Below are 20,596 nucleotides of genomic sequence, written 5' to 3' on the forward strand. Positions count from 1 at the left end.
TTCTTGGGTAAATAATTCACTGCAAATTTATGTAACCTAACCCAAATATAAATGTATACAATAGATATTTGTGAATAAAGTTATTAACAGATTGATTAAATTCGTGAGCCGAAGCCGTAGCCAGCAAACTGCTGAGACGGGTGAATGAATGCTGTTGAAGGAGAGGAGAGATTTAGCCAGATGTTTTCCTGCTTCCTCCGAGTACTTGTGACACAACATAGCACGAGCGCGCACGTCCTCCATATTAACTAGGCGACACTAAAGATACCCTTAGCCACAGAACTTTACTAGGGGAGACTATTAAATTGGGGCTGTATCCATCTCTCCTCTTTTTATACAGGTGGGTACAGGAGCAGACGACTTCTGACTCCTGTTAGCTGGCTGAGAACTTTCCCTGCCCTTAGCCTTATCCTACTAGTTTTCCCTGGAGCACAATCTGGAAATCAGTTTGCAACCAGGTCATCAACTACTTCTGGGTGAGCATAGGTGAACAGTTATAAGTATTGGTGCCCAGTCAGTCCTCCCCGGATTAGCACGGAGCGGGTGTATGTGTTGTGACGATAATCTCCTTCAAGAGATTGAGCCTGCTCTTCCCTCCAAAAATACGTCACTACAAATATATAAAACTACTATGGAAGAAATGTCCAACAACGACAACAATATCTCCAAGGTTTGCCAGAGCGCAAAACGTATGCAGCCAGGGACACCTGCTCAGCCTCAAACCGCCAAACTACCTGTCTTGTTGCCGGCTCCTCGCTGATTGGCCGCCGGTCTGGCTGCAACTGCACTCCACCCACCATACTACTCGATGTCTGGGGCCGCCACGACTTCAGTCCTCAGAATATTCAGTGCTTTCATACGGTTAACACTTCTTCCTGGTAGACTGAGCTTTGACTTACGTGTACTAAGAGAGGTGATAGCTTAAAGCCAATATTCCTGCACCTCTCATTTTATTGTATATTGCACAGCTTGTTATTGCTCACTTGTCTTAACGTAACTTTTCATTTTGTCATTTACTTATTCTTATTATTTTGATTGATTGATTTTATTATACGAATTTGTATGTCCATTTTATTCATGTTTTGTTTATCTAACGTAATTAAAATTCCATTGTTAAAATTTACTTGTGTTTTGTGTGTCTTCTCCTTACCTTACCACAGACGAAGTTCCAGATTTTCTATTTTTTTTTTATTCTATGTGACGAGGCCATACCCCTAGCTTTGAACAGCCGAACACCAACGCGTTACCGTCACAGTGTATTTAGCGACTAGACCAATTATAGAGCCCAATCCCCAGGATACAACCCACAACAGCTTTCTAACTCCTAGATGTGAAATAATATTTCACTGATAGGTGAAAGGAAACATTGCTAAAACGCCTCATCCTGCCACGGGTAAGGAACCTACAATCCTCGATTGTCAATCGATGCCTTAGCCTACTGCGCCACAGACTTTCTTTCCACGTGAGAGAAAGGGAGATAAAAAGCCTTTGTAAACTGTATAATTGGTAACTCCGCGAGCGTAAACTCTTCGGGAAGCACTTAATATGTCCATGCAGGTATACCCATGCAGTCGGGTATACGTATAGGGAGAAGTATACACGTAGCTCGGACCTGTCAGCCAAGGCCGAAGTTGTGACCCAACCCGCAGTGCCAGCTACATTAGCCTGACTGACAGAGCGACACGCTCATCATCCACGGCCTCCCGGCCCTCTCTTGAAGATCATAATTTCCAGCAGTCATGACCACTCAGCGGGCGCAATTATCGCCACCAACGACCACTCAGAGAGTACAGTCCCCGTCACCAACGACCATTCGAGAACACGGTGACAGACCCGATTGTTGTTGTTGTTTCAGATTTAGCTACTCAGAACGAAGTGTCCATGTAGCACGGGCTATGGTGAGCCCGTAAAGACAGACTCAAGGGTGTATAGGGGTTATCATTGCCTGCAATACCTCCCCCCCCCCCCCATCATGCCCCCGCTATCATCCAGCAGTATATCAAGTAATCTTATTCAAAACTTTCAACTTGTAAAATGTGGCATAAATACAATATTTCCATCTCATAATTTTGAATTTTAGAGATAATATTGCCTAATTATTAAAGATATTATCATGAAATCAAATAGACATTTCTCGCTCCGATCATTGATCTAACCCTTTCGGTTTGGGTCTTGTAAACACGTTGAGATTACCGAAATGGTTATATCAATTATTATATTACCAAACTTTCCTCTATTTCTTACATTCTTCACTTGGCAAAAAAGTTTGAAAATTAAACTTCGAAAGATAATTTTAAATTTGTATTTGGCCTAACATGTCACTAAATGCCCTTGTTCTGCTGAAGCTGTCAACATCTAGGATGGCAGTGGGGAAGAAAATATAATATGACAGAAGTATAAATATATATATATACCATATAGGACGAAACGTTATTATTATTAACATCTTTATTGACAAACTTTAACGAGGTCGGCTGAGGCCGTAGGTAAAAAAGGGTTATGTAAACTGAGAGTTTTACCTTGGTCTTGATGGTAATGTAGATAGCTGGATGAGAGTGTTTGATGTGTAATGCTTCGTTCATGTCTGTCGATTATTTCGGTGTTGTTGGTCAGGATATTCCCGGTGGTGGTCTGAATAGAATAGAAATGACGTAATCCCTTGTTGAAGCTGGTTGCTTATGCACTGTCAGGTGTCTTGAGAAATATTTTGATTGTTGCCGCCAGCGGTAGCTAGTTTATTGTGCACCACATACTTATCCAATGAGCGGTAGTTTAGTGTGCACCCCCATACTTGTGAGCAAATGACTCAAGCAGGCACAAAAAGTCTTAATCTGACCTTAGCAGATATTCTGACATTTAGCTTTTACAATATATTTGTACACCTTAAAATTACTTTTAATGATAGCTAGCAAGAAACTTCTCTTTCACTGCAACACCTGTCAATTTCAATATATTGAATCATTTTGTTAATAAAGTAATATTCAATTATGGATATTAGTGGAAAATAGGAGTTGCTTTTTATAATTTTAGTCTACGCGGCTTGGATACAGTGCAATAGTTTCAAATATTTTTATTATTTATAATAACATGATTTGCCTTATCATGCAACATTCATTTAAATTGCTTAATTTTCACAGAGTATGAAGTGCATGGTGTCTCTGTCCTTGTCCACACTTAATGTCGTCATGGGGGGTAGAAATAGCCTAAGCTACTCTATCCCTTTGAGATGTATTTCTTTCTTGTCCCAATAAACATAATTGAAGATGTCGTCATGTATACTGCCATAGAAGTCGAACATCAATGAACACTAAAGAACTATGACATTTAGTCTTATATCGAGTTACAAAAAAACAAAGGACCTTTCTCAGGATACGGTCGAACTCCCGGGTATCTGTTTACTGTTGTTGTTTTAGAATCAGCTTCTCGGAACAAAAAGTTCCAAGTAGCACTTGAACAAAAGTTCCAAGTATGGTAAGCCCGTGGTGGACTTACCTGGCACAGGAGCGGGCTGGAACTGACTCGGTAAACAGACGTGTAGTCTCTGGTGAGGTGTATATGCCAAGTGTTTGTATAGATTTGTTCATTTAATACGCATTCCATGTTAGGTGTCACGTGTTTCAGGATTTTCCTCCGTTTATAGCTTATGAGTCTTTGAAGTAACGTTCCCGTAAAAAAAGTTTAATTAATGAGATAAGTTCTGACGTAGTGTTGATCTCTCGTCAACATTTTTTAATGGTTAAAATTATGAGAAGGATTAAGACAGGAGGACAGCAAGAGACTACAAGATTACCGAGATAAACTGATCGAATAGTTCCACTAATGGTTACTCGAATTTAACTCAAGCATGTGTAAGGTAATGAAAATAGTCCCCTGAAGTCCACATCAAAAGAATATCATAAGTAGCATATGCAAGGCTGGCAAATATAAGAATTGCCTTTAGAAGTTTGTGTAAGGAATCATTCAGTACCTTATATACTTCATATATGTCAGACCAATCTTGAAGTTTTGGCTCCAGCGTAGAGTCCATATTTATTCGAATATAAGTCGAAGTTAGAAAAAGTTCAGTGGTATGCCATTATACTAGTTCCCGAGGTGGAAGACAGAAGAGTTAAGGGAGACATGATTACCACCTACAAAATTCTTACAGGAATTGATAGGATAGATAAGGACAAAACTATTTACCACGAGTGGTACGCGCACAAAGGGACACAGGTAGAAACTTATTACCCAAATGAACAACAGAGACATCAGAAAGAATTGTTTCAGTCAGAGTAATTAATAGGAAATATGCATTAGGAAGTGATATGGCAGACTCCATCAAGACTCCATACACAGTTTTAAATGTAGATATAATTGAGCCCTCTAGGCTCAGGAACCTGTAGTGAGCGACAGTTGAGAGCCGAATCCGTAAATGCCAAAAATGTTACTACAGTTCAATATTCAGCTGGATAAAATCATCAGGTAAAATGGTGGGACCTTTGACAAACCGCCGGCTTCCTATCCTCGTCGTTGAAATCACCATATGGGGACCCTAAGGTTAATTAGTTCAGGTTAATTTCCTTTCACTTGATGCCTTTATTCGCCTAGCATTAAATAGGTACGCGGTACCCAGGAAAAAGTCGTGGGTTACATCCTGGGGTAGGTTAGTATATATATTAACTATGTCATATGTTATCTTGATAACTGATAGCACACAGCGGCACACATATCTGTGGCCGGTGCCTGGAACACCTTTGTAAATCTATTGAGTATGTAATATATTCAATATTACTGGTAATAATATTTTATTATAACTTGCGAAAATAATTAGAAATAGAATTTTTATTGTAATATGTAAATGTTTTTAAAATATTAAAATTTAACAAATGTATTTTAGTTTGTTGACAACTAAATTTACGTGTCCGTAACATCTTATGATTAAATCTTAGGCTGAATTACAGAGCAGATTCAAATGATAATGGAGATGGCTTGGCGAAACGAAGAATTAGGTTGAAGGATTGTATTAAGTATAGATTATTTCAGCTAAAACAATCAATGTCAATCGTTCTCAGGTGATGGTCAAAGTCGAGGTCGAGAAGACGGTCGGACACCGCGGTTGACTCACTGAGCGAGTGGTCGCCAGAGTCGAGTTCCCAGCCAAGAACAATTGAGGAAAATGGGATTGTTCTCCAAGTCTCCTTCTAAAAACCCCAAGGACCAGGTATGTCCGCATTCCACTTGTAATTTAACAGGGGTTCATTATGGTTGTGTTGTATGAATTTGATTAAGAGGTGGGCGTTTGGCTGGGTCACTTGATACATCTCGAAATTTCAAGCATTTACATTAACATCTTGGTATTGCAACTATGGCACAAGTGTAGGGCTGGCGAGCAAAATATATGGCCCACGATTTTTAGTGTTGGTAGGTATGCGACATCTCCAGTCGCATTCCTTCCAACACAATTCGACCTTTGTGAATTATTAAAAATAATTTTTTGGCAAGGGCTTACCTGAGGATGTTATATTTTCATGAAACTCAGCAATGTTTATGTAAAAATAAAATGGGTGGAATAAACACAGTCGTTAGCATATACAAAAACAAAGCAATATCCCCAGTGGAGCTAATGTTACAAGAAATGCCGACACCACTTAGCTGAAAGAAAGATGCTGATGACAGGTGTACTAGAGGCAGTCCATCCAACTTCTGTAGCAACAGGCAAAAGAGTAAAGGGGCAAGCTGGCTGAGACCCCAGGTCACCTGGGCTGCTATCTGGTGAAGGTCGGGTGCATCACAGTTAGGGTATTTACCAAGTAGCAATGATCATTTGCCTTGTTTAATTTAGAGGTGCCTGATTTTCTTCAAGCAATCATTTTTGTTGCTTCTATGCATACTAATAGGACTATGCATTCTATGCACTCCTAGGACCAAATTCTGGTCCTGACTTGTGGTAGGTGACTGCCGGGTTGCTGAAGATGGTCATATTGGACCAAGACTTGGGGGTGCCAGAGTTTAGCTCGGTAGCTACTAGGGGTACACCAGAAAAGGGCATTTCATTACATTTAATGATTTATTGAAGATGTCTCGGTACATAGCAACAATAACATTGTGAAATAAGAGTTACTGGGTAGAATGATGTACAGTTCTGTATTAAAGCTGTACTGTACTGGGTACTTAAATGCTTTTTGTTATACAGCACAAGTTTAAAACAGATATTGCAGGCTTTAACATATTGTCTGCACTAATAATAATTCTTACCTACTTGGTGAATGCGTTGATAGCTTCAGCCGAATTTATGATTTAAGCTGATGTACAGAGGTTGTGTATATTTATATATTTTATTACACATCACTTTTGTTAATTTACTCTGATGAAATGCAGCTATACAGTAGACTGTACTTTAATCTAATTTACAAATATTTTGTGTTATTAGTCATAAATTTACAAGATGTTTAAATTGTTGAAGTGACAGTATGGTTTGGGTGTCAACCTGTTGGCAAAAATGGGCTATTATAATAATAACATGTAGTTTAATGGTAGCATAAATGCAAGGATGAGTATTTAGTGGCATTACCATGCCAAACTTAGTATATTGGTGTAACACAAGGTAGTCAGAATATAGTAATTGTTTGGGTAACATTTACAATTTAAGCACACCTCTCCATTGAGCAAGTTTCAAGCTGTAATATATCTCTGGAACAAAGTTACAGTTACAGTACAGTATTTATGAGGATTGTTATGAAGATAACCAACTAGATATACAGTTAATAATTTCTTGCTTACCCTATGTGGCAACTGAAAATAAACTGAATCTATCAGTTCGGTTTGTAGGCTGGGTGTGTTTGCACTACAGTAGTCGGTAATCTGAGTAATTTATTTCCAAACAATATGTTCACCAGCAATCTATTTTTCCTGAGGCTAATACTAAACACACTATTGGACTAGGGCTGATTAAATTAGTAAGGTCAGGTAAAGGCACATGAGAGTTGGTTAGATAAATTAAGTTAGGTACATTAGTTTCTAGTTCCAGTAGTAAACTGATCAAGATAGCTTTATGTTTGTTTATAACATTGTTATCTCGTATCCAAATAGTCCAATGCCCCATAAACCTACTTGCAAATAGCATTCCAGTAAACCCCCAAAATAGGGGGAAAGCTCTTTAACAATTGTATACCTTATAACAGAATTACCTCCAATATATATTTAGAATGGAAATCACTGTTGACAGGTGAATGAGTGGTGCAGCCGAATAAGGAAGGAGGGCTATGGCTTGGACCGGCAGATTAGAGGTGAGGTCAAATTGTTTATTAACATTGTCTATTCATGTTTAAGTAAATGTTGTAAATATTTTTGTTGTTATTAATAAGACTTGCATATAAATGTCAGATGAAGTATGATACAGAAATTTGTGCTTTTCTGAAATACTTATTCTGTTGGTCGGATGCAGTTAGAAGGCTCTCAACTGTAGTAAAACAAGGCATCATGCAGATAAAGTGCCCTCCAATGCTGCTGCCTCGTCCAAGAAAATCCTGCTCAAATTATGGCTAGATCCTGCTCATGGAGCTCTAAATAGGTGATGACTTGAGTTGAGAGCTGAGGGGTTAGCATCTTCACTCTTAGAGATCAGTCAACAAAGTGATGATTCTGGTGCAATCATGATTAGAAGTCACTGATGCAAAACCTCATGGGTTTCTCTCATTATATATGACAAGTCACACGACCTGAGAGGGGTGACAACAAATATGATGCCAAAGCTCTATCGAGCGCTGCCTTGTATGCCCAGAAGTAATTTTTTTATATAAACCCTAGCATCAGCCTCCTTATATAAGCCTCCTTATAAAAATTCAAACAGCCTACCATAAATAAATTGTTACTTTGCAGTACCTCTTGTTAGTTGTGGGTGAGTAAGGTTCAAAGAAATCCAAATAATGTTGCAATATACTGCAGTTCTGTAATGACAGACATCCAGTACTGTATCACTAGGAGAGACAAAATAACATGCTCAAAAAGGAGCTTTTTACATGCTCAAAGTATATTTTCTTTCCAAAAATTACTTTGTTGTAAATACTATTTGGGCCTTTTTTTATAAATTGGTATTTATTATTTTCAGTACAATTAACCAGTTAGATGTGATATTTAACAAAAACTAATTCTGATATATAGTACAGTACATAATTTGTTTAAGCATGAAAGGAAAAATGTAAAGTTTAATACTCTACAGTAGAATCTGAAGCATTAGACTTTGTACATATATATATATATATATATCCTTGGATGTATGGGAGCACATAGGAGTTTGGTGGTGACTTCAAAGGGAAAAAGAGGTCTGCTATGTTGAGGGTTTTGACATGGTGCAGTGACCATCACTGTCCTCAATGTATCTACCAGAGTTCTTCACATACTGCTTGCTTGTAGGAGGGAATATTTAGCCTATAGGCTTAACTATTTTTATATTATATTTTTGCTGCTAAATCATATTGGGTTATATTAATTCACAGGCATCCAGCGTGAAGAAGAAAAGGTGAAGCGCACACTAAAGGAAGCAGTTAAAAAGGGAGACCAGGATGTTTGTAAATTGCTGGCCAAAGAAATAGTTCAGTCACGGAAGGCTGTCACTCGAATTTACACTAGCAAAGCACACCTTAACTCTGTTCAGTCACAGATGAAAGCACAGTTAGGTAAATATGTTGAAGTTTTATACTTGTGGCAACATTTAGATGGCAAAATCATGCATGCAAATAATGGAAAACAAAGCTTCAGTTGAAATAAGGTCACTGTAACATTAAAAGGGTGAAACAGCCTTGTTAAAAGTTGTTTATGCATGCTTGTAGTTATGCTCTTTTATCACACAGCCACTCTCCGTGTTGCCGGTTCTCTACAGCAGTCAACGGAGGTTATGAAGGCCATGCAAGAGTTAGTAAAGCTCCCTGAAATTAGCAAAACCATGCAGGAATTAAGCAAGGAAATGATGAAAGCTGGAATCATTGAGGAGATGCTGGAGGACACGATGGAGACCCTCGAACCCGAGGAGCTGGAAGAAGAGGCTCAGAAGGAGGTAGACAAGGTAAGAGAAGGCTCAAAATTGTAATAAAAGCTAAGGATGAAAAAGTAAATAGGAGAGGTAAAGCCGATTTTGAAGAGGACATATTAAGCACAAAGAATAAGATTGAACAAATATGAAGGCAGGAAACTGCTTTATTTTTGCTTGTTTGAAAGAAAAAGTAATAGTTAAGAAGCACTCAAGTGTTGAAGTTATTCAGCTATTGTAATTGCAAATGTTTATTGGTAATAGATTAAGTATTTTAGAGGTTATGTATTCTAGCTGTTGTATTCTGTTTGTGAGCATTTATTCTCGTTCCAGCTGTTGCATCCTGTTGAGGGTTTTCCTGTCACAGCTGTTGCACTCCATTTGTCTGCTTTGCTTCTGTCTTGGTTCTGCATCCTATTTTTCAGCTTTGCATTTGCCCCAATTACTGTAGCCCATTTTCCATAATTGCTTCTGTTCCAACTACTTTATCCCTTTATCCCATTTGTCAGAATTACTCTTACCCCTGCTATTGTGCCTGTATTTAACTTGGACTAAAAGGTCCATTGTGGTAAACCTTGAGCAACATCAGTCCTTTTAACTTTTTTTTATCTTTTATCTAACTTTTCTGATAATAAATTTCTTAAACCACTCTCTCTTTGCATTTTTTATTATTATTATTTATACTGGTACTGTAGTACAATTGGGTTCGTTCTTGACTCACAATAGAGAATTCCAAGTTCAAACCCCGGGAGGCACATAAATAGTTGGGTGCATTTCCTTTCACCTCGTGTCCCTGTCCACCTAGCAGTAAATAGGTACCCAGGAGTTAGTTAGCTTGTTGTGGGGTTGCATCCTGACCGGGGTAAGTAATTCAACCCTGGGGGGGGGGGGACCTCACTATAAACATAACATGTACTGTATGTATAACCTGGCTTCCGGTTCGAGTCTCCTAGAGCCCAGGTAAATGGAATCGGTGCTTCATCTTGGTCATGATGGAGCCTCAAAAAAGGAGGCCAACCAGTTTTGGAAAGGAAAACAAAATGGGCAAAGTGGGCTTGCCTATGGGAGAGGCACAAGAGATGCTCACCAAAAGCTCTCATTGTAACTCAGCAACCTGTCCTCTTAAAAATAACGTCGCTTTTGGCCATTTGCCCGTATGGCTGAAGGTAGACATAATTTGAAAATTAAAAAAAAATTGAAAATAAATTTGGGATTTTTTTTTTAACAGTAAGTTAAGGGTCCTCTGGTAGGTTAGGTTGGCAGGAAATTCTCATAAAGTTCCAGAACCTCATGAAAACGTTAATTGAAAGTTTCCTCTCCTAACCTTTCTGAGTTGGCCAGAGGACTCAAACAGAAAACGGGACAGTACGTCACTTTTGTGAGTCGATTTCATTTCAAATTACATCCACTTTTGGCCATAGTGCGCATAAGAGCAAAAAGCGACGTTATTTTTAAGAGAACGGGTTGAAGACAGGTGCAGCTAGGCTGAGGGACATCCAACTAGTGATGTGAGGTGAACACCCTGTTGGATTGCTAGAAACCTCAAGCCCAAATATGAACCATGGACATAATCTCAAAGAAAGATGTAAATTCCACAAACTTGTGTACCTCTTGAGTATACAGCTAACTGGCATCTATCACTATGGTGGGAATAGTGTGCATGGACTCCACTCTGTGGCCACAGTAGAGAGTGAATGATTCACTTTGGGCAGACAAACCAAGTGTCAGTGATCAAAGGACCCTCTCCATAAAGCTGTGACCTCATTCATAACCAAGAAGGAAAGAAAAGATGCAAGGGAAGAAAGTAATTCCAGGGACCATTATATAACACTTCATTTCTGTTTTATGTTAATAAACTTAATTGGGCGTTTCTCTGAATGTCACATAAGACTATTATATATTTATCAGGCATTTGTATATTTTGTTAACATTTATTATATTGCTCTGGACTTGTTGCTAATACTGTAAAAACATTCTCAGGTATTATGGGAGATTACCGCTGGGCAACTGGGTAAGGCACCAGCTATGGTAAGTGATGCACTGCCTGCTGAACCTGAAGGGGCGACTGCTCTTGTGTCAGACGAAGAGCCAGAGGAAGATATGGAAGAGATGAGAAATCGCCTTGAAGCTCTCCGCAGCTGAACAAGGGTGGAACTGATCCAATGAAGAATTATCTTCTTTTCTTTATATCAAGGTTTGTTTCATCCTTGAAGCAAATGGATTATTGCCATTTTTGACTAACATATTCATTGCTGGATGCATTACTGTGTTTTGCTTTTAATAGCAAATATACAAGTAAATATTTTAAGATTTTTTTTAATAAAATGTATCTAATAAGAAAGGCAAAACAATGAACTTTAGGACTAAAGGAGTACTATATAAACATACACTTGGTGATTGGCATCACTCACACTTGTCAAACATGAATGTTAAGGAGGAAGTATCAGTTTAGGTGTCCACAAACACTGGCTTTCAAATCATCATTTTTATACATCAAATTCAGATCTGTGATCTGATTAAGTGTGTGCCAAAAATAATTGGGTCTTGCCCAAAATTAATTTATTGTTTTATGGGATTTAGTATAGGAGCTACCTCGCATGTACCATAAGCCTTCTACAGTCCTTTATTCCTTTTTTCTGTCATTAACTCTTGCGAAACCAATATGATAACTTATGTTTTAATTTTGAAATGTGTAAATTCTTTACTTGTATAGTAGGTCTTTCTTCCTGTTCAAAATAAGCAGGTATCCTTCATCACTGAGTATCCATTCTACTATATGTACTGTTTCTACTAGAATGAACTAGTTCCTTGTATAAATAGCTAAAATTTTATATTGTTACTTTGTACAATTATCTACTGTGCTTTTTCGTTGATGTAGGGAAACCCCCCCCCCCCCCCCCCCCCCCGCTTTATTGCTTGGTCTATAGCCTAAATCCCATCACAATCGATCAATCAATAGGTTCTTTAAAAAGATTTAGAAGTTTCATAAGCTATTCAGAGAATATTAAATAATTCTTGAGTAGGAAATTATTTAGTATGATAAGAGCCAGTACCCTATGCTTAAAACAGAGGCTACTACACATGTTAATTACAAAGAATAATGCATGATGGATAATTGTGGTAATGAATATCCGTGAAAGAAAAATGAAATGGGTTACGTGTCTTTAATTTTTTCTTCATAAGGAGTCTTGCTCTCATAATAATGAGTATAAACTGGGAGTCAGATCTCCGTGTATAAATTTGATAATTCGGTATTGTAATTGCCGAGGCTTTAATTCCTGATTTTTAAATTTTGTACGCTCTTTTATAAAAATGATTTATGAATTAACAAAATTAATAGACAAACAAATTTGTCACTGTGAGGCGTTGTAAGACGTCGAGCATTGCATGCGAGTACTCGCCTAGTTGTGCTTGCAGGGGGTTGAGCTTTGGCTCTTCGGTCCTGCAAGAGTGGTTAGTTATGTGAACAGCAGCCACAGCTATATTCAGACTTACATACGCATCATAGGCTCCTTGACTTTTTAAGATGAGGTTCAGTCTCAGGGCCTAGCTGGGTTGGTTGTTATTTTGTTTAAAACAACATCGTGGATGGAGCATGTTTCTACTATTATTCAGTGCCACAGAATAAGTTGTTACTTCTTGCTGGAGATGGTGCCTCCTGAGCAGAGTAGGACAGTTATATTAACCCCTTTGAATGCCTTGAGCTTATATAGGGTCATTGGAGTTTTTTCTGTATTAAATGTCTTTAGTCACATCTGCTTGTATTGTTCTTGCCACTAATTTTTATTTCAAATTCTTGATTTTCTGTATGTAAAATTATCATCTGTGCAATAATCATTCACTTCACTTGGATATTATCCTCATTTTCATCTGTCACTACAACAGATGTTGGAAGTTACTATTGCACAGTAATATACAACACTAATGTGTGCACATGTACGTACTACTTAAATATGTACAGTAATATTATTATTATTATTATTATTAAATTTGGGAGTGAGGCCCAGTGCTTGAACCTACAGGGTATTCAGTGAAATTTCTGCATGCATGTGTATATGCAGAGAGGTGATACATAATTTTATGGCTATTATTTATATAAATATATAAAAGAAGTATTGTAACTAGGAATATTGTACAGGTGCACCTCAAAAATCCAGATTGAATCATTCCAGACCCAATTTGGATTTGTGTGATGCCTGGATTTCCAGAAATTTGCCCTTTTTTGGCCAATTGTCTACAAATTTTTTAAATTCTTATGGAAAGTGATAATAAAAATGTGTTTGCAAATTTAGACACACAAATAATATTTAAATAATGTTTTGTGTGCTTATAAATTATACTTGGAAAAAGTGTAAACTTATTTCTTCACTTACTCCCTTTGTAGCACAGAGGTAACAAAATGCACATACAGCACTGTCATGGTAACTGTCAAACTTGTGCAGTCACCCAGAACTGGCCTTGAACTCTGAATGCCCAAATGCCTATGGTTAACACGAGTCTTTTTAAATCTTACATGGTATTCTAAATCATCCCTATTTGACTCGTGCATTGTGGTCTAATATGGCAAGATCGTCCCTGATAAGCGCAGCTGAAGTCTCTCTTCAATCTCTCTCTTCTTGAGACTACCTATTCACCCCAGGCTACAGTGCTGCATAAATCATTGGTAAACAGCAGCATCTAAAGCTTCATAGCTTTTGAAGATTGCATTGTTTCACATCACAAGCAACACTTAGTGGGGCAGCCAGAGGCTTAGACCCCGCACAGGAATATTCCTGAAAAAAAAATCACTCCACCATTGCTCTTTATTTTATTCACCAACTATATTTGATCTGCTTGCTGTGCTGCTTTTAAAATCAGAAATAACACTACTAATACCACACTTCTGCCAGCCACTTTTCTTCCCAGCAATCATCACGGTTTTCTAATGATTTGGCCTTATTGTCCATGGTAAGAAAGTTCCTCTCATCCTTTTCTGATTTTCCCATTATTCTTACCACACAACATGGTTTCAAATTGCAAATAATAATAATAATAATAATAATTACTGTATACTGGAAGAAACCCCAGTGAAATTGTGTGAATAATTTCAAGAGACACACTCGCTCACAGGGAAAACACACAGTAAGTCCTTGTGCCCTGACAGTAGATTTTTTCCAGCATAGTTGAGGCAGTTGATAGTAGTAAGGATTGTGATGTTGTGTACCTTGACTTTAGCAAAGCTTTTGATACAGTGCCACATGAAAGACTGATTAAAAAAATAGAGGCTCATGGTATTGGGGGTGCTATATTAAGTTGGATTAGGGCATTGGCTATTCCAAGGGAAACAGAGTTAGTATAAATGGGGTTAAGTCAGAGTGAGATAATGTTGTTAGTGGAGTGGCTCAAGGCTCTGTCCTGGGACCTCTGTTGTTTATAATATATATAAATGATTTAGATTCAGGTTTGAGTAGCAACATTTGCAAATTTGCCGATGATACAAAAATCGGTAGGGAAATTAACACGGGAGAAGACTCACTATCATTTCAAGTTGATCTAAATAGGGTTTTGAAATGGTCAAAAGATTGGTAGATGCAGTTTAATGCTGATAAATGTAAAGCTCTGAGGCTCAGTAATGAGAATAGAGTTACAAGATACGAGCTAGATGGTGTTGAGATTGCGAAGTCGGATTGCGGAAGGGATCTGGGAGCTATGATTAGTAAGAATTTAAAACCAAAAAATCAATGCATAAATGTTCGTAATAAGGCAAATAGGACACTGGGATTTATTAATCGAAGTGTTAGTAACAAGACACCTGGTGGTGTTCTTCAGCTATATCTTGCTCTGGTTAGGCCCTATTTAGATTATGCAGTTCAGTTTTGGTTGCCATGCTATAGAATGGATATAAATTCACTTGAACGTGTCCAGCGTAGGATGACTAAGTTAATTCCCCAAATTAGAAATCTTTCATATGAAGAAAGATTAACAAAGCTTAACTTGCATTCACTGGGAAGGCGAAGAGTTGGGGTGACATGATAGAGGTTTACAAGTGGATGAATGGACATAACAAAGGGGATATAAATAGGGTATTAAAAGTATCAACACAAGACAGAACACGAAACAATGGGTATAAATTGGATAAGTTTAGATTTAGGAAAGACTTGGGTAAATACTGGTTCGGTAACAGTGTTGTTGATTTGTGGAACCAATTACCTCGTAAGGTGGTGGAAGTGGGGTCCCTCGATTGTTTCAAGCGTGAGTTGGACATGTTTATGAGTGGGATTGGGTGGTTATAGATAGAAGCTGCCTCGTATGGGCCAATAGGCCTTCTGCAGTTACTTTATTCTTATGTTCTTACATTGTTTAAAGGAATGGTACAATAATTTGATTAAACATTAATAAATTTCTAATTGCTACACTATGGGGCTCAAATGGGTAATGTTATTACATGTCAGGAAATGTTATATAAAATGTACTATACAGTATTTACATTTGGAATGAAGGGTTACAACAGTAAGCCTTCATTCCAGTAAGCCAATAGACTTACAACATGTGTGGGGCAGCTATCCCAGTACGTTTAGCAACAACAGTACTCCCCATGACCAGTTAAAGCTTGGTTTGTACTTAGCTAGCAGACACCTAGGTTTCTGCTGCATGTGGAGCCACATGTGGAATCGTGCAGACAGCATAGTACAGTACAAATAAAAATGGTTTGAAGAGAAAGACTTATCAAAATGATATTAGATTCAGTAAGAAATTATTTGAAATACAGAATAATTATTTGAAGGAATTTCAGTACAGTTTTAATAGAATGCAGTGTATTAGATATTATGACTTTGAGTCATCAGGTAATAACTCTACACTTGGGAAACGTTTTTTGAGAGTGTGTTGTTACTGTAAATAGAGGTTTTATATACAGTAAAAATACAGTGTGTGTATACAGACAATGAGTCACAATAACGTGGCTAAAGTAAGTTGACCAGACAACACACTAAAAGGTGAAGGGACGACAACGTTTCGGTCTGTCCTGGACCATTCTCGACTTGAGAATGGTTCAGGACGGACCGAAACGTTGTCGTCCCTTCACCGTCTAGTGTGTGGTCTGGTCAACAGTGTATATATGTACAGTATATGCAACCCGTTCTCGCAAATTTAATAAGTCAATATTGACTTATTAAATATGTGCATAGGTGACATACTTAACATAATAGATACCCTTAAAAAGATTCATAGAAAACACCGACCTTACCTAACCTACTTAGTATGTTAAGATAAGCATCTTATTGCTTCGTAATTACAATTATTACCTAACCTATAATAGGTATAATAGGTTGTTAAGTAATAATTGTAATTACGAAGCAATAAGATGCTTATCTTAAGATACTAACAAGGTTAGGTAAGGTCGGTGTTTTCTATGAATCTTTTTAAGGGTATCTATTATGTTTAGTATATCACCTATGCACGTAGTTAATAAGTCAATATTGACTTTACGAATTTGCGAGAACGGGTTGGTATATGTATATATACAATATATATATATATATATATATATATATATATATATATATATATATATATATATATATATATATATATATATATATATATACTGCATATATATACAGTATATATATATAATCAACCCCTACAGCAGGGGCACAGAAATGGTTTTTGTTTATTGCATTGAAGGGGTTAACGATGTTTGGGTGACATTCAGCTTTAATTAGTGTATATGAATATGTTGTTTATGGGTGTGTGAAAGTATTTTCAATACTGTACTAACCAAACACTCTCCACCACGCTAATTACGAATCAAACTGGTGGTCTTCGTTAAATATGTACTGTATACAGTACAGTACAATATATATAAAGTTGTATGGCTGTATTTGGATTTTTAAATACCAGCATCAATGGGTACTTTATTTGTGTTCGACTAGGATATTATCCTTGTGAATAGCAAATGACTTTTTACATTAAATGTTGAAGTGCATAAGGCAGTGAATGAGTATTGAATCGTATAATTAATTAATTTGTATTGCCATTCTGTACAACATGAATGGGAAGTTTCATTAATCCTGTAAGCTTCTACTGTTCAGATTTACAATTTAGAAGGTGCCTTTAATTTGTTGAGAAACAAGTCATTGCCTTCTATTTGGCTCAAAGTTTCTTTGAACTTTAAAAATTTAAATGTTTTTATGTCCAGAATAAACCATCAGTTCTATCATGTTTGATAGAAATTTATGTAGTATCCTGAAATTACACTTAAGTGTTTTTCAGCATTTTCATATTAGATTATCACATGCATAATAAATGGCTAACATTATAAAGTGAAATTAAAGGTATCTGAGTATCATAAGCTCCATTAACAGTAATATATCACTCTAGTATAATTGTTATGCTGTAGGTGGCTAATTTAAATTATGTAAGCTTAGCCCAGTGGTTAGGCAGAGATATATTATAAGATTATCATTCATAGGGCGCAGAGCTGGTTACACAAGTTTGGTTGCAGTCCAAGATTAAACTGACCATTTCTCTCCGTGGGACTGCCACAAAATTCTGGGCCTGTAATGCCAAGGATTTGAGTTAGTATATACCGATTTTGCCTTGGTGTTATTTTGGATAACTGTGAGATAACATTATGCCTTTAGTTTCTTACATCATAATTCTTGTTCTTCACTCACTTGTCTGAAGAGTAGTTTTGTAGTTTAAATGTTTGTATAAATGAATATCCTGGTAATTTATCACCATGAAAAGATTAATGTACTCACAAAATACTATACAGTTTAGATATAGACTTTCAAAACTGACTGAAGACATGTAGTGTGTACAAAACAAGGGTTGGTAACTTATTTTTGAATGAGCCAGATAAGAATATGTTCCCCTGGTGGCACATCATGAATTTTAAACTAGATGAGGGAAAAGGAAATCCCTCAGTAAAAAGCTTACATTTTAACTATTAATGAACTTACTGCATAGCTAATGTGTTTTTCTCTCCAATTCTGCACTTTTTGTTAATGCTAAACTTTGTTTCCAAATTTCTCTTCAATTTTATTCTTTCTTATTTGGCCAGTCAAGTCTCTGTATTTCTGATATTTTGTCTCATAGTGATACTTAACATTTGAATTCTTTATTAACAGATACAGTTTCATGAGAAAATACACATACAGTACAGTACTAGTTTGCCACAATGTTGCAAGAAGAAATGCTTCTCTCTCTCTCTCTCTCTCTCTCCACATTTCCTGGAACATTAATCTTGAAATTTGCTGAAAAAAATTAGTTACACTGTATATAACAGTTATATTTATTTAGAATTTGTTGAAGGCAATGGCAGGCTGGACAGATTAGATCAGCGGACCAGACCAGACCTGCGGTTCATGTGTTGCAGACCCGGGGTGTAAAACATACTTGTGCTTGGATAACACGGGAATTGTAAAAGGGTAATTGACAGGAATTTTGTTTGAATTTCCATGGTTTCAAATTCTGTTGGTAATTGTGTGCCCATGTCAGGTCCTCCTGTATGTAAAAATAAATTTATACAAGTCCATTTTGGCATCGTGTTACGCTAAGATCTTACTGTGATTATGTGCAGGCGAGGAGTCACAATAACGTGGTTGAAGTAGTTTGACCAGACCACACACTAGAAGCTGAAGGGACGACGACGTTTCAGTCCGTCCTGGACCATTCTCAAGTCGACAATCGATTTGTTGTCTGGTCAAATTACTGTGATCATCCTGGTCATGGAGGTGTTTATAACTACTGTACCTATTTATTAGAAACTGCATCACTGAACTTGCCTTAAATCATGTGCATACAGTCTTGGATTTAATTTAGAGTCCATTCAAATGAGTATCATTTCATTATGATTACAAATTATAAATCTTTCATAGACAGTGACTTTTTTACTTTTTACTACAGGTAAGGAAAGATGGTGCATTTTTTCTAAATTGATCTCTTCTCGAGCACATCACATGGCCATATTTTCTTAAGTGTTTGTGCCCAAGTGATTTAATGGTTGTGTATTTTCAGGACTTCTTGAAGTTGTCAGTAGTAAACTGTGAAGATTTATATTACCTAAGGTGAGCAATACCTTGGTACATAATTAAAGGTACATGTACAGTATTAAGTTATATTCTCCTGAGCCCCTCCACTGTAACATCCTGTCCAGCAGCACTCTCTCCTGCAAGACTTTTTTTTTTTTTTTAATTACAAAATTCAACAAATAATTTGTTCTAAGTATAGAGTTATGGTGAGTTTGTTGGAGTGGAAGCCTTTCTCTTATACAAACTGTATTGTTGTACTGTACAGTACTTTGATACACACCATCTCATTGATCATTCAGGTTTTCAAGTTAACCAAATTTTGTTTGCCTCAATCCATTTAAATCAGATGTCATTAGATACATTTCTTAGTGAATTCAATTTCTAGGTATCTAAGACTGTCCTTTTGCTCTTTTATTGGCATCTTCAATATATAAATACGTTGCTTTTACCTTTGATTTGGCTGGAAGAGTTGTATATGTCACCACTACCTTGTTTTCTATCGATTCCGTGTTTAATAATTGCCCTGTAGTCACTTCCATCATACACTATGCTATTCAGTCCCCCATCCCATGCCGTTTGTTGCATCTCTTTCCTGATTACTTGGTAAACTTACCGAAGAGTAATTATCAAAACATGACACCAAGCCTAGATTACTCTGGAAGGATTTATTGCCCATTATGTGCGCATTATTACAATGTAATGACCAGTGTGTCTGTCTTGTGTTGGTTTAGACTCTGTAATTGTTAGAATATTTCGTCCAGATTTTTTATGATTTTAAAGACTATAGTCAAAATGTTTACATCATTCTGTAATTTTTCAAATTTTTAATTTTCAAGCTTTTTTTTATTATTTTAAAATTTTCACAATCTGAAAGATATAAACCAGCATTCCTCGACTGGAGTTCTGCAAGCAGTTTTTAAATTGTCGATGTTTATTTTGTGTGTACAAATATGGTTGACTTTTGCGATACATAAATATATATATATATTATACTGTACAATCATTTCTGGGGAAGCCCCCTTGGTGGCTCCGTGTAGCTATCTCACTGAGATTGCTCCAATTTTCCAGTCACATCGGTTGCACGAATGCATTTGGCTTACCAGGGACCAGAACCGATGTAGTTGGTCTCTGGTAAGGCTAAATGAAATTGTGTAACTGTTGTGCCTGGTAGATTGGAGTGAGATAGCTATATGGAGCCACCAGGGAGCTCAACCAGAAAGAGAGATTTTTCATTACATTCAATGCCGAAGGTTTATCCTCGACATGAAAAATTTTTCACAGAGTTCCATAAGGATAAAAAGTTAGAGAAATGCTAGTACAGTATAAGCCATATATAATTCACACTCTAGGATCAACACAAATGAAAATTGGCAGCACAAACTTTACTGACTCAATATGTGCAAGAATGTATATTTTTTAATCAGTACTGTACAGTATAAATGGATTGCAACCTACTTTAATACTGTAAACCTCAGGTTTACAGCAATAAAGCACTATTATCAAACTATTTCCAATTTCTATAACAAAAGTAATTAATTCTTAATTTGCTAGCTTACATTTTAGTTTTCTATCAGTT

General features: G+C 36.9%; 1 protein-coding gene across 2 annotated transcripts; it reads left to right on the plus strand.

Moving 5' to 3' along the window:
- The first annotated feature begins 340 nt into the window (after positions 1–340).
- Vps24 (vacuolar protein sorting 24) lies at positions 341–19,096 on the plus strand. 2 transcript variants are annotated; one of them, XM_045740609.2, is made up of 6 exons: positions 341–476; positions 5,052–5,200; positions 7,205–7,265; positions 8,475–8,654; positions 8,829–9,040; positions 10,985–19,096. In XM_045740609.2, exons 2-6 carry the CDS (start codon positions 5,156–5,158, stop codon positions 11,144–11,146), a joined length of 660 nt encoding a protein of 219 aa, XP_045596565.1. In that variant the 5' UTR covers positions 341–476; positions 5,052–5,155; the 3' UTR covers positions 11,147–19,096. The 2 variants fall into 2 exon arrangements, 1 of the variants encoding a protein (XP_045596565.1); XR_006772731.2 differs by lacking the exon at positions 341–476 and having other exon boundaries at positions 5,043–5,200; positions 10,985–11,198; positions 17,457–19,096.
- The last annotated feature ends 1,500 nt before the right edge of the window (positions 19,097–20,596 follow it).

This window comes from Procambarus clarkii, chromosome 13 (assembly GCF_040958095.1).
Source record: "Procambarus clarkii isolate CNS0578487 chromosome 13, FALCON_Pclarkii_2.0, whole genome shotgun sequence".
Classification (NCBI taxonomy): Eukaryota; Metazoa; Arthropoda; class Malacostraca; order Decapoda; family Cambaridae; genus Procambarus; species Procambarus clarkii.